This window comes from Panulirus ornatus, chromosome 67 (assembly GCF_036320965.1).
Source record: "Panulirus ornatus isolate Po-2019 chromosome 67, ASM3632096v1, whole genome shotgun sequence".
Classification (NCBI taxonomy): domain Eukaryota; kingdom Metazoa; phylum Arthropoda; class Malacostraca; order Decapoda; family Palinuridae; genus Panulirus; species Panulirus ornatus.
Window position 1 is genome coordinate 7516920 of NC_092290.1, and position 14650 is coordinate 7531569.

General features: G+C 46.0%; 1 protein-coding gene across 1 annotated transcript in view; it reads left to right on the forward strand.

Annotated features, from left to right (window-relative positions):
* Positions 1–14650, forward strand: part of Madm (MLF1-adaptor molecule) — a 159297-nt gene that overhangs the window by 84407 nt on the left and 60240 nt on the right. The window contains exon 2 of the mRNA XM_071658887.1: positions 6263–6346. Within this exon, the coding sequence (XP_071514988.1) occupies positions 6263–6346 (84 nt within the window). The remainder of the gene's footprint in view (positions 1–6262; positions 6347–14650) is intronic.

Sequence of the window (14650 nt, forward strand, 5' to 3'; positions counted from 1 at the left end):
AGGCATGTGAAGCGTCTGGGGTAAACCATGGAAAGCTGTGTAGGTATGTATATTTGCGTGTGTGGACGTGTGTATGTACATGTGTATGGGGGGGGGGGGTGGGCCATTTCTTTCGTCTGTTTCCTTGCGCTACCTCGCAAACGCGGGAGACAGCGACAAAGTATAACCAATATATATATATATATATATATATATATATATATATATATATATATATATATATATATATATATATATATATATATATAATCACATAATGCCCTCTGTCAGCAAAGATTCGAACAGCAACCACTTCTTCAGGAGCTGTTTACAGTATCAACTAGGCTATGGAGCCCATAGCTTCGAGGTTTGTTTACACAGCTCCCACACAAGTAGTGAGGGCTCGAAATCCTTGTTGTCGGAGGACATTGTGTGTTCTATGCTGAAGTGTGCATGGTTATCAGCATATATATATATATATATATATATATATATATATATATATATATATATATATATATATATATCCACATTACTAAATTGTCGTTTCCCGAGTTAACGCGATGGCGCCAGGCACAGACGAAAAAATGTCGTGTCCGCTAACATCCATTCGCTACCATTCGTGTGTAATACCCCCGAGACCACAGCTCCCTACCCACAGCCAGGCCCCACAGACCTTCCCATGGTTATCCCGGACGCTTCACATGCCCTCGGTCAGACCTTTGACCCGTACGTATTAATAGCGCATGCCTCGCTTCCATATATTATTCTTGGGGCTACTAATACCTTAAGACATACTCAATTTGGCCTTCCGGACAACGATTCTCTCTCTCTCTCTCTCTCTCTCTCTCTCTCTCTCTCTCTCTCTCTCTCTCTCTCTCTCTCTCTCTCTCTCTCTCTCTCTCTCTCTCTCTCCACACACACATTCTTCAGCGCTTCCACCCTGTGACTCACTTCCGGTTCCATGGTTCGATTCGCTGCCATGTCCACTCTCAGGTATCTGAAACACTTCACTTCCTTAATATATATATATATATATATATATATATATATATATATATATATATATATGGGTCGTATGCATATTGGTGCGTCAGTAACCCTACGTATTTAGTCACTTGAATATGTAACTACGTCTTTGACAGCCAAGGTACATAGACACTTGAAGTTTATAGTTGTATTCACTCCCTTGCGACCTTGAGCGCTGTGTGCGACTTGCCCATGTGTACATGACATGACATTAACGTTGGAATTAACACCATAAAAATGTTAACAGTGAGATGAGGATCCCTTTTTTTTCTTAATCTCTTCCAATCTTTTTAAAGAACCTTTATACTCGCGTCTCGTCTCGCGGTATCAAAAGAAAACCCAATGCCCTCTTTTTCTCTTCAGTTAGCTAAAACTAAACCGTCTTACACAACCTGGGCGCCCCGTGTGTTATACAAGTTTATAGTACCTCGAACTGTTAAAGGCCTGGTGTGTTGGCCTGAAGATAGCGAGCGGGGGTGTGTCCTTATTATGTCCCACATTGTTGCTACATGCCTCTGTCCCTGTGGCCGTGTCTCCCGGGGAAATTGTGGCTAAGATCAGGTGAAATTTTTTTTGACGTGTGTGTGTGTGTGTGTGTGTGTGTGTGTGTGTGTGTGTGTGTGTGTGTTGGCAGGGGATTGGGATTGGGGGAGGGAAGTGGAATCCCCCAGGGAGATCATCCGATGCTGTTCGCCATCACAACACCGAGTGTTACGTAGATGTTCTTATGTTTTCTTTGAATTTTAATTTTGCGATTGTTAACAATTTTTATACGTGTGTTTGTGGTGTGGGGTTATTTAAAGTCGCTTGGAATTTTGTGCTTCTGTGAATAGTGGCCCTAAATTCGCACTTTACTCCCAACTGGATTATATTACTTTTTTTTTTTACTGTTATATTTATCCCCAGATAGAGTTAATGCCAAGAAGGAAATATGTATATATTTTTCGCCTGAGGTTTACGTGTGCGAATCATCAACAAATGAGATATAAGGGTTGCCATGTACCTCCCCCGACCCTGCCTCGTGTCACATACATTTAGATGATGAATATTGATAAGTTGTGTAAACCTGTGAGAGGCGATTACTGAGGGGTGCCTGATGACGTGTTTTGTTGGGGTAGTGGTGGTGGTGTGTGGCTCATTGTTGGAGGGAGGGTAGTGTTGGAGCAGGGGTGTTGAGGATTGATGAGAGCGGTGGTGGAGGTGAGCCCATGTTTGGAGGGGGCTTTGGGGATTGTGTTGGTGTGTGTGTGTATCCGTGGTGTTAGAGGCATAGACGTTGCACGGGAAGTGGTGAAGGAGATGGAGGTATTGTTGGAGATGGTGACAGAGATTTGTGGGTGGTCGTGGTGTTGTGGGGGAGGGGGATAGCGTGGACACTGGGGGTGTGGGGTGTGTGTGTGTAGTGTACTGAGTGCAAAGGCATGGTAGAGAGTTTGAGGTTTTGGTGGGGACGATGGTGGAGATGGTCTGAACCCGCTTGGTGGTTCTGGTGGCGATAGTGATGGAGGCCCGTGGCCGTGATGGGCGGGCTCCCCGTCCCGTCCCGTCCCGTCCCGTCCCGTCCCGGGCCTCCTCCCAACCGCCGTCATCGTCTTGGCCGTCCCGGGAGCCCCCGCCGCCGTACTACACACACAATACTATTTATATTCATTGACGACTTCTGGGCGCCTTCTCTCACGCCACTCCCCTCCTCCTCCTCCTCCGTCCTCCTCCTCCACACCCATCCCGCCCGGGTCTCCTGCCTTAGTCTGTCTCCTCCCCCCATTCTCTTGTTCTACCCTCGCTCCCCGCCGCCCCCCTCCCTCCCTTTGCCACCCATCTCTACCCATATTAAGTCCTTTCTCCCTTATTTTCTGTTCTGATCGTGTTATTGTGCGTCTTGTTGCTTGAAGTAGGTGTGTGTGTGTGTGTGTGTGTATGTGTGTGTGTTACGAGGGTCACGCGTCTTCCAGTAGTTGGAGCCATGAAGACCTGAAGAGAACCTGGCCTCGTTGTGCCCCTCCGTCAGGAGCTTGCACGCACGTGGTGCACCCATCTCCTGACGGTGTGGCGGCGCAACAAGCAGTCAGTTATCTGCAGGACACAGAGCTTCGAAAATTGTACCGTTTCGTTATAAATAAAAAAAAAAAAAATGCAGACGTCGCCACACGTACCACGCGAGATGGTTTGATGGAGAACCTGTAACGTCACGTGATACGAAAACAGGAGTTTTACGGAGACAAAAGAGAGACGTTAGATAGAATCGAACCCCATCACCACCGCCCCCGTCACAGCCAGACCCCATCACCACCGCCCCCGTCACAGCCGGACCCCATCACCACCGCCACTGTCACAGCCGGACCCCATCACCACCGCCACTGTCACAGCCGGACCCCATCACCACCATCCCCGTCACAGCCGGACCCCATCACCACCGCCCCTGTCACAGCCGGACCCCATCACCACCGCCCTGTCACAGCAGTTTTGACAGTTTCCGTCAACAGTTCGTAGAGACTTTCGGCAGTATAATGCTGTTGTCATATATATATATATATATATATATATATATATATATATATATATATATATATATATATATATATATAGACCTGTAGACTTGGCGAAGCATATGGACAATTGTAGTTAAGGTCACAGGGTTGCAGAATATGCGCTAGGACTAACAGGTATAGTTGGTGCTGGGATGGTCCTGCGGGCCGCAGCAATAAATAGTCTGAGAGATCGATATCCACGAGGCAGAGGCCTGGCCTAGCTCCTGACTTGGGGTAGGGTGGGTTGTGTGGGAAGGGGTTAGAGACGGAGGAGGGGAGACGGCCTCCCGGAGCAGCTACACGTTGGTGGCCTACAGCTTAAAGGTTACAGGTAGGGGGGGAGGAGGTTACAGGAAGCCTTTTCTGGGTTGCAGGATATATACGTAACCTAACTGCTTGAAGGCTTCTTGTATCCTTCAGACTACAGGCTACAGGCGGCCTTCAGGCTACCACTCGCCTGGGAAATGCATGTATATCCTATGGGCTACAGGCTACTGGTAACATTTCGAGCGTGTCTTTTCCTTTACCCCCTTTTGAGGCTTTGCTCTTCCCCTTTACTACCGCTTACCTCACACCACGCCCATTACACCATTTACCTCACCTCTGTACACCGCTTAACCTCACACACCACCGTACTGCCTACCTCCTTATTACACGCCCTCTGGCTTCCCTGTCATGCCTCATTCTGTTTCCCCGCTCTTCCCCCCCCCCCCCCCCAATCGTTACTCCCCCTCATTCTGTCTCACCTTCAGCCGTGAAAGAATCGTTTCTAAAATAACTTGGTCTTAGCCTAGAGGATACATGTGATGTAACTGGAAATAGTTTTGATCGGGAGAGTAAGGTACGTGTCTGAGTAGGAAGGAGGGTGAGTGGTTTCCGGTGAAGCCACGTGGGTCCAAGTTCAGCGTGTGTGATGTCACCGTGGGGGTTTAATCGGTTCATGGAAGGGGCAGACAGAAAAGATCGCAGGAATGAGCGAAGGAGGCTTTGGGGTAGCGGGGCGTAAACTTTCAGGAGGGTGAGAGGCATGCGCTGGATAATACGAGTTGAAGCGAAACAGTATGTGGATGGGCGACGTACCGTCATCGACCTGTACCAGAAGCATATACGAAGTGGTCTAGATAATCCATAGAGCATTCTGCTGGTTGTGGATGGTAGGCTTTGGTGTCGGTACATTATGCATGATCACTAGAGGCAGGATGTGTGCAATTGAGGCCATATTTCGTGTATTCCTGATGCTGCCCTTGTACAGCGGGAGTGGCATTTAAATTTAAGCCTGTTTCTTTGTAATTACCCCAAGACCCTTTTGAAAAGAGGTTCTGGTGTTATTCCGGGACCCCTTTTCCAGGGGGCTCCTGCGGGTCTAAGGTTGCGCCACACTCTGTAGCAGGGACAGGATTGATTCTCTTTTGAAGCAAGAAGTTGTTTTTTTTTTTTTTTGACGATGACAGAGCCACGTCAAAGGTGATTTTTTTTTCATTTGTGATGTAACCTCCCGCCCGACAGTTACGTACTGTCCAATCTTAGTATACGGGAGTAACATATGGGGAGGGGGAGTGATTGACCCGGGGAGGAAGAGGGAAGTGACTCTCCTGGTGGAGGAGGGTGTAACTGGCCTGGGGTTAGTGGGGAGGAACTTACCTGGGGAGGGAATAATGCACTAGCGGGCGAGGGAGGTGTAGGGAGTATGACTCACCGCGGGGAGTGAGGGGGAGGGTCGATGCATCAGCGTGGGGGAGGTGACCTGGTGAGCGATTGACCTGGAGGAGACGGTGCATAATAGGGGTGTGACCATGAGGGTGGGTGCCTCCGCCGCGCGCCTCCCCCCCAAACGCTTGTCGCTGGCGCCTCCCGCCCCGACGCGTCGTCCAAATCACGCGACGCCCCGCAGGAAACATGCCAAAATGTCGTGGAATCCCGTGTTGGCAGTCAGGTGGAAACGTTTGTCCTGAATGGCGTCTTTGGCTGGTGTCCTGTACGGACGGGAGGGGAGAACACACACACACACACACACACACACACACTCACACACACTGCCCTTGGCTGTACGCACATAGCCTATGGGTTGTGTGTCCTCGCGGAAGACGCCGCCACCACCACAGGGCTCCTCCTCCACCAGCAGCAATCCTAGCTGGGTTCTCCTGCAGGAGCCCCACCTTCCATCGTCCGCTACCGTCGTCTTCCTCCCCTCCCTCCAGACCCCAGACCAGCACCTCCTGCAGGAGCCACACCCTTAGAGTTAGTTATATACATACACCAGAAGCTCGTCTACTGGGGGGGAAGGAGGGAATGAAAAGGTCTCCTCACTGAAATGTTTTTGTTGTTAAATGAGAGGCTAGATGGGGGATGAGTCCACGAGAGAGAGAGAGAGAGAGAGAGAGAGAGAGAGAGAGAGAGAGAGAGAGAGAGAGAGAGAGAGAGAGTATGTGCAGCAGCAGCAGCAGCAGAGTAGGAACAGTATACATATAGCCACAACAGGAACATTATCGGTGTCCTGTTTCTAGTGTCGTGTTTCGTATTGCCTCATGTGCCAGTGTTTAATGTTTGAGAGGAGGAGGAGGTGTGTGTGTGTGTGTGTGTGTGTGTGTGTGTTTGAACACCCCCAGGAGACCATGGTAACGGTGTTCCATGCGAATTGAAGAGGGTGAGAGGAGGTAGGTAGGTGTGGGGTGTGTTGGTGGTGTTGCGATGCTACGAGAGTTCAACGTTTGTCGTTTTTGTTGCAGGTGCAGCAGCGGGATGTGCCGGGGATCGACGCCGCCTACCTGGCCATGGACACCGACGAGGGTATGGAGGTGGTGTGGAACGAGGTATGTATTAACCTTTACCCATTCCTCCCCTCTCTCACGTCAGTCCCATTCCTGCTACCCATTCCCCCTTTCACACCACTAAACCAACCCCCTCCCCTCCTTCTCCCCCTTCCATCTCATGCGTGCCCTTACACCTGTACTTTACCCACCCCTTCCCCCGCCTACACTGTCCATTTGTTACCCGTCGCTACGCTAACCTTACTGTCTTGTTTCCTGACGCTCATGTGTCAAGTCTCATCACCCTCGTCTGTCAACCTGTGTGTGCCCCGACCCCTCCCTCCGCCTGTCTACCCAATCACAATGCCATGTCTCATTGTCTACCTGTCAACCCTTCACCAGTCTATCTGTCGATCGTCACCTCACACTACCCTGCCTGTCAACCTGTCAACCCTTCTCCAGTCTACCTGTCGATCGTCAACACATTACCCCGCCTGTCAACCCCTCACCAGTCTACCTGTCGATCGTCACCACACTACCCCGCCTGTCAACCTGTCAACCCTTCACCAGTCTACCTGTCGATCGTCAACACACTACCCCGCCTGTCAACCTGTCAACCCTTCACCAGTCTACCTGTCGATCGTCACCTCACAACCCCACCTGACAACCCTTCACCAGTCTACCTGTTGATCGTCACCCCACAACCCTGCCTGTCTGCCTGTTGCACGTCATGTTGTTGTACATTCACACCTGCAGCATCAAGCAGCCTGGTAGACTAGGTCCTCCTGAAGGAAGTTGGGTCTTAGGCCGGGATGCGGGGGTTGAACACTCCCCCTGAAACCAACATTAGGTACTGGCAAGGTAAAACCTCGCATCACTTCTCGTCCTATCTGCCTGTTTGTACCCCATCACTACCTCTCCTTTCAACCTGTTTACCCCTTCACTATCTCGTGTCTGCCTGTTTATCCCCCCTGCCTCTCTTGTGTACCTGTTTACCACATCACTACCTCTCTTGTCTCCCTGTTTACCCCCTCACCATCTCTTTGTCTTCCTGTTTATCCCCACTGTCTCTCGTGTCTACCTGTTTATACCCTCACTGCTTCTCTTCAGTACCTGTTTACCCCTCACTGTCACTCATGTTGCCTGTTTATCCCCTCCCCTTCTTGTCTACCTGTTTACCCCCTTTATCTCTCATGTGTACTTTTTACCTCTTCACTACCTCTGTTTTTTACTTGTTTACCCCTCTATCTCTCATGTCTTCTTGTTGACCCCATCACTCTCATATCTACTTGTTGACCCCATCACTACTTCTCTTGTCTACTTGTTGACCCCATCACTATCTTAAGTCTACATGTTGACCCCATCACTACCTCTCATGCCTGGCTGTTGACCCTTTCACACTCCCTCCATTCTACTTGTTGATCCCTTCACTACCCCTCCTGTATGTCCCCTCACTACATCTGCTGTCAACTCCCTCACTACCCCTCCTGTCTACTCCTTGAATTTTTTTTCCATCCTGTCTGTTCTACCTAGGCATAAGATTTGGTGTTTTGCACAATTGAGACTTCAGGCCTGAAAAGTTTGAGGTAATGGCCTTTAGAGTTGTTGTTTGGAGTGAAATTCTAAGAAGAGAACCCAGATAACAAATTTTTTGAGCTTTTATTTACCCCCATGTGGCATGTTTATGAAATTATTTGTGTTTTGAAGTTGATGCTGTAATTTAGAAGTCGTTAGTCTTTCATTAATAATACATGTATTTAGTAACTTAAGATAACCATGTGTCTGGTCGTGGCCCAAAGAAGCTTGAGTAGGAATTGAATTTTGAGCGTCCTGTCGTAAGCAACTGTCATCGTTGAATCTGTGGACCTTCATCGCCTTTTCCGTCACTTTTTATTCCTAACATATACAATATATTGCTGTCAGATTGTTACTAGTTGACCTGTAACCTAGCTAGATCTCACATAACCACCTTAGGCCTTAGATATCCCTCTCAAGGCCAACTCACTACCCAGGCTAGCCTTTACAAGGCCACTTCTTAGGTAGCCTGCACAAGGCCAGCCCCCTACCCTACCTAGCCTTTACAAGGCAAGTCGTTGTTTAATCAGCTGAAGGCCACCCCTTATCTAGCTAGCCCTCACACAAGATAGAGCTAACAAGTCCCCTCCCCAACCCTACCAATCCCTCACAAGGCCACCCAGTTATTACCTAGCCCTCACAAGCTACCCCCTATTTAGCTAACCCTCACAAGGCCAGTCCTTATCTAGCTAGCCCTCACAAGGCCACCCCTTATCTAGCTAGCCCTCACAAGGCCACCCTTCACGTAGTTCCTCTCAACGGAGACCCTGTCTCTCATCCATCGTCCAGCCCCACACCACCACCCTCCCTTCATGACTCTGTATAACCACAGGCAGTATGGCTTCTGGAGGGGTAGAAACACCACCCCTGCAATCTCAATTTTTCCAGGTGGGCCAAAAAAAAAAAAAAACAGAAGCATAGGAGGAAACTGCATAGTCATACAAAAGATCATAAGCAATGCCTTTGATGGAATGTGGAGAAGCAGAATGTGTGTGTGTGTGTGTGTGTGTGTGTGTGTGTGTGTGTGTGTGCATTTGTTTATATGTATGTATGTAGTTACATAATGATAGAGGATGACCCACTACAGCCCCACAGGACATGTAAAGCACTAGCACACACAGTATCATCAGTATGTGTAATAGTAGATCATATAAACAAGGGAGATGCACAAGGTGGAGCAGCTTTGAAAAGCTAGTATGGACTATACCACCATCCAGAGAGGCAAAGACTATTTCTAATAAGGCTACAAGCTTTCCTGTGTAGAACCACTCTTCAGTAGCCACTCGCCTTGCTTCCTCATCTTTTTTTGCTGGTGCTGCATGAGGGTGTAGAACAATGCAGTACAGTGCATAATGAATGAAGAATATCCCAATATTGGAAATATTGAAGACCCACATCAAACCATTTGGTACGTGCTTAGAAGAAAGAAGAAGATGCTGATGCTGAAAGAGTAAGAAGATACAAATTATAGGCATATTCAGGACCTGGATGGTAATACAAATATGGAACACAGTTAAGAGAAGTTCCTGTCATCCATTGATATACACACTTAACAGGCTCATACCAGAGTCTAGGTAATAAATAGGAATAGGAATAAAGATATGGTACACCTATAGAGAGTAAAGAGACTTGGGCAATGTGAGGGTAAAACTCTTTTCTTGTAACACACAAATAGTAATCACAAATAGCGGTGAATTGCAACATACACCAGTCTGTCGAAGGAAAATAAATGAGACACCAACTTTTCATATCCATCAAACCATGCCCACACCTTGACAACCTATACCATACATGCATACAGTCTGTACCTGTCTTGTGTACCTCTGTGTCACCACCCTCGTCCAACCCTTTCCCTTCATCCCTGCTGACCACCTAATTAGAAAAGGGAGCAGGCTTCAGCATGGCCAGCCCAACAACACTGGACAGTGTCACTGGTGCTCGGGGTTGTTACTCTTTCTTCTCATTTTATTGCCCATTCTCTCTCTCTCTCTCTCTCTCTCTCTCTCTCTCTCTCTCTCTCTCTCTCTCTCTCTCTCTCTCTCTCTCTCTCTCTCTCTCTCTCTCCTGTGATGTTCCTGAATGTCCTACAATGTCTTTAAGTGTCCTGTGATGTTCCTGAGTGGTCTGAGGTGTCTTTTGGTATCCTGTGACATTTCTAGGTATATTGTGATGTCTCTGAGTAAGATATCCCTAATCGTCCTGCGATGTTCCTGAGTGTCCTGTGATTATCCTGAGTGTCCCATGATCTTCCTGAGTGTCCTGTGATGTCTTTGGGTGTCCATTATTATCCTAGGTGTCTTGTGATGTTCTTGAGTGTCCTGTGAAGTCCCATAGTGTCTTATATCTCTTGAGTGTCTTATGATCTCTCTGAGTGTTCTACAATGTCCCTGAGTGCCCTGATATTTCCCCAGGTGTCCTTTTATTTCCCTGACTGTCATGCTCCTACCCTGAGTGTCCTGTGATTTCTCCGAGTATTCACTGATGGAGTAGGATGCCTTGTGATGACCCTGGATGTCCTGTAACATTCCAGAATGACATGTGATGTCCCAGGATATCTATTTTCTGTCCCTCAGTTTAAAGCAATATGACCCATCCCTCTGTTGAGGGCATAAGTAATATTTTTTATTGGATTCAATATGTCGCTTTCACTGACAGTTTTTTCTAGCTCAACTACAAGTATGTCGCTTTAGAAAAATGGAAAATGCGCTGTGAATATTGTTGATTTGCAGTGAACTTTGTGAAATGAGAACAGAAATATGCAGGCAGTGGCATTGTGCTGTAAACCACCAACTGCTGCCGTTATGGCCAAAGGAGGGTTTATAGTGAAGTGAATTGTGTAACATTAATCCCTGTGTGAGTGGACTGGTCAGGTTAGCATGGCAGGAAGGACTTAAGGCCTGGTAGAAAGAGGGGAAGTCTGGTGGAGTGGAGAGGGAAGGGTCTGTCATGTGTCATGTGGGTCACCTCCCATCCCATGTTGACCTATACACAGCCCTCTCCTTCAACCTGCAACCCTCTTATATCACCATAGCTGGTCTCCTCTTAAGGTTGGTGTGTAGGTGACCACTGGGTGAGGTCACCCCAATGTAGATATGGGGGGGGGGTAAATGCATTTAGTGGTCGAGTTGCACATAGAGATATTGTTGTGGTAGTTATTTTTGCATTATTTGGTGTGGATATTGATGAAGGCTAGTTGTTGCCAGAGGAGTTAGTGTCTGGCATGAAGTATGTCAGGAAGGACACCTGGGATAGAGTACCTAGGGTATCTGCCCACCCATGCGACCTTGAATTAGTTAGATGAGAGTAGGCTGGTTATCCCCCACTGGCACACTTCACTTTCATTTTCCCATGTTGAAATGTGGTGTTTTCTTATTTGTACTTATGGGGAGCAGATTCTACTCTTGTGGGGCCCACATCTTTTGAACCTCCTTTACTGTCATTCAATTTTTTGAACTGTTTGCTGTCCACATATAGTATTTCATTCAGACTCATCCATTCATTCACCACTCTTGTACTGTAAAAGTGCTGTCCATCATTTTAAACAAGCTTCTTGCTTTATTTCGTGTTATGTCCCCTGGGTTGTTCTACTTTTGAAGAATTGTTCACTATATTCGTCATCAGTCTGGTTTAAAAACTTGAAGACTGTGATTCTGTTGGGCAGATTTAAGACCTCTAGCCTTTCCCTGTAACTTAGCTTTCTTAATGCTGGTCCTATCTTTGTTGCCCTCCTTTTGACCTATTTTTATTCTAAATTTGGCCCCTTTTTAAGATGTGAAGAGCGTGCTGAACATTTCCTCATCCATGAATCTGAATGCAGTTTTGATATTTGTCAGCAGACGTGGGTGTGTACATGTATCAAATATGTGTAACATACACGTAAGAAGTAATAAAAGGGTAAGAGAGAGGTGTGGTAACAAGAAGAGTGTGATTGAGAGAGCTGAACGGAGTGTGCTGAAATGGTTTGGACATTTAAAAGATGATGAGTGAGGAGAGGTTGACAAAGTGTCATAATTGGAAGGGCAAGGAGAAGGGGGAATCAAATTTGGAGGTGGAAGGATGGATTGAAAAGATTTGAGTGCTCAGGGCCAGAGAATGCAGGAGAGTGAAAGGCATGCACTGGATAGAGATAATTGGAGCAATGTGTTTTACAGAGGTTTCTTAGCTGTTGCTGGACTGAACTAAGGCATATAAAGCAGCTGGGGGAAACCACAGAAAGGTCTGTGGGGTCTTGTTGTGGATAGAGGGCTGTGGTTTCAGTGCATTGACAGCTACAGAATGAATGTGAGCAAATGAGGCCTTTTTTATCTTTTTCTGTGTTGTGTCATGAGAATTTGCTCCCTTTGATTTACCACTGCACTCTATGAGCACTTGCACTCACTTTCACAGGCACATGTTTCATGCAAAGCTGCTTCTGCATGTCTTCTCCATGATCTAAGTGTGTCTGGATGTGGTTAACTTGATTTGTTTTATCATTGTTTGATGATTTTCCTCTGTTGTAAACAAACATGCAAATGAATTGATTTTATTTTCACTTTAGATTTTATAGAGTATCATGAGATTGGAGTGCCAGAGGCACTGTTTACATCCCCAAGTATCACATGTCTTGCCATGGGACAGTGCCATAGGCATTTGGTTTCAGTGTTTGGGTGTGAAGTATGTTAATGAGCTGATCGATCTTGAGTGTACAGTGTCACTTGCCTTAAGTGTATTACTCGACTTATAGCATGGACCTCGAGTGCAAAATGGTGCTTAAGTGTGCTTCAGAATTAGTATGTCACTTGCCTTGCTTGTATCCTATGACTATTTTGCTAATGCGACAAAGTATGAGCATCATAGGACCTGTGTCACAGTACTTGAGTATTTCATGAACTTCAAGTGAAATCAGGCCATGAGTGTGTTACTTGATGTGAGTATGGTGCTTACAGATCTTGAGAGTGTTACAGGAACTGAAAGTGAGACTTTAGTGTGTTGTGGGACCTGAATGTATTATTAGCTTTCTTTAGTGTGAGCTCCAAATCTTTCGTGTGAACTTAATGTACTACTGGGTTTAGTGTGTCATGGCACCTGTGTCACAGGCCTAAGAGTTTCAGGGATCCTTTATCGATTGCTTTGAGTGTGTTATGGGTTCTGTGTCATTGGCTTTGAGTGTTTCATTAGTCATGTGTGTCACTGGCCCAGTACCACTGGCTTGGAGTGTCATGGGACATAGGTCACTCTTTGAGTGTGACATGGGTTATTTTACCAGCCTTGAAGTTGTCGTTGTCAGTGGATTAGATTGTCGTAAGTTTTATGTCATAAGATTTGTGTTGCTGAAATACCCGTTGTTTCCCTTGAATAAGAACAGGTGCCATAGTCATGTTTAACCCAGTATTATGAACCCTGAGTGCAGTGGTACAACCCTTGAGCTTGATGGTATGACCCATGGGTAAGATGGCCTGGCCTTTGACTTGACTCTTTTGAGTCAGATCAAATGTCAGTACATTATACTCAAGGGTCATACCAATGTTCTCAACGGGTTGTAACATCATAATCAAGCGGTTGATAACTAGGGTAACATTCAAGATTTTCATGCCATTTTTAATCATGATTATTCAACTATCATTCTTAAAGTTTTTCTCTTTCTTTCTTGCCTCTTGCCTTTGATATGGATCTCTAGTTTCAGGTTAGTATCACATTAGTTTGTTGTTTTAATTCATATGTGCCTCACTTTGTGTCATTGACAGCCAGGTAAGAGGACCTTGTTCAGTATTCATTGTGAGAATTTGGTGATATTTTGCTAATTCGGGTTGTAAAATATCTAGAGGGACAAACTAAAAACATAACCAACTGGAGGGGTCAGTGTGCTAAGTTTGACTTTCACATAGAACGTAACTAACCTAAAGCGATGTTACACTGAGTCAGACTCACAATTACTTGTAACTTGATATAGAGTAACTACATTAAGGATGGTGTATTTAGATCACATCTTATCCATAGTACAAATAGTCATGTACACCATATTAACACAGCACACCATGTACCAGAATAGGGGATGAATGTAGCAGTTATTTCAACAGTGGACTAAATGGGATATAGAGGGAAATTGCTCCAGAAGGGTAGATTACCAAAAGAATGTCTTTAATCATTGAGCACAGTGATTGATCCTTGAATGTGTTGGTACTTCCCCAGAGCATGATGGATCATTTAAATGCAAGGCCATCCTACCCATGGGTCATTTCTTTATGTTCAGGGAGTCATACTGATAGACCTGGGGTTAAATCTTGACCAGAGAAACATGTACTGGTGCAGATGTATTGCAAAAGGTCCCACCAGACTAAGATCGTGACACTTGGGAAGGAAACAAGAATTGAACCATCTTAACAGGATTGCTTCATGATAAAGTAGAACAGCTTGTCTGAAAGAGTGAAAGAAATTAATCTTAGACTCATATTATTATATGAACTTTATGCAAATGCAAATAGTGACTTGTTTAACAATATTTGTAAGATGTGTGAAAAAGCATTGTGAAATTTTTTTTTAGTTAGCCTTTTACTGTACCGTAAAGATGAACTATGCAAAGGACCTCTTAAACAATGATGTTCTCTTGTTATGCATACCTGAGTGTGGCCCCGCATTACTGAATTTCAAAAGGGACCATACTTTTTAAGCTGCATTCTTATGCTGATAAGGAGGTACAAAAATGTTACCAAAGGTGTTGGTAATTCTACAAAGAGAGGTGCATGGATTTTGATGCTGTCCTACAATCTTCTGACATACAGCAGAATATTCCAGTAGGCCTTTAGAAGTAAAAGG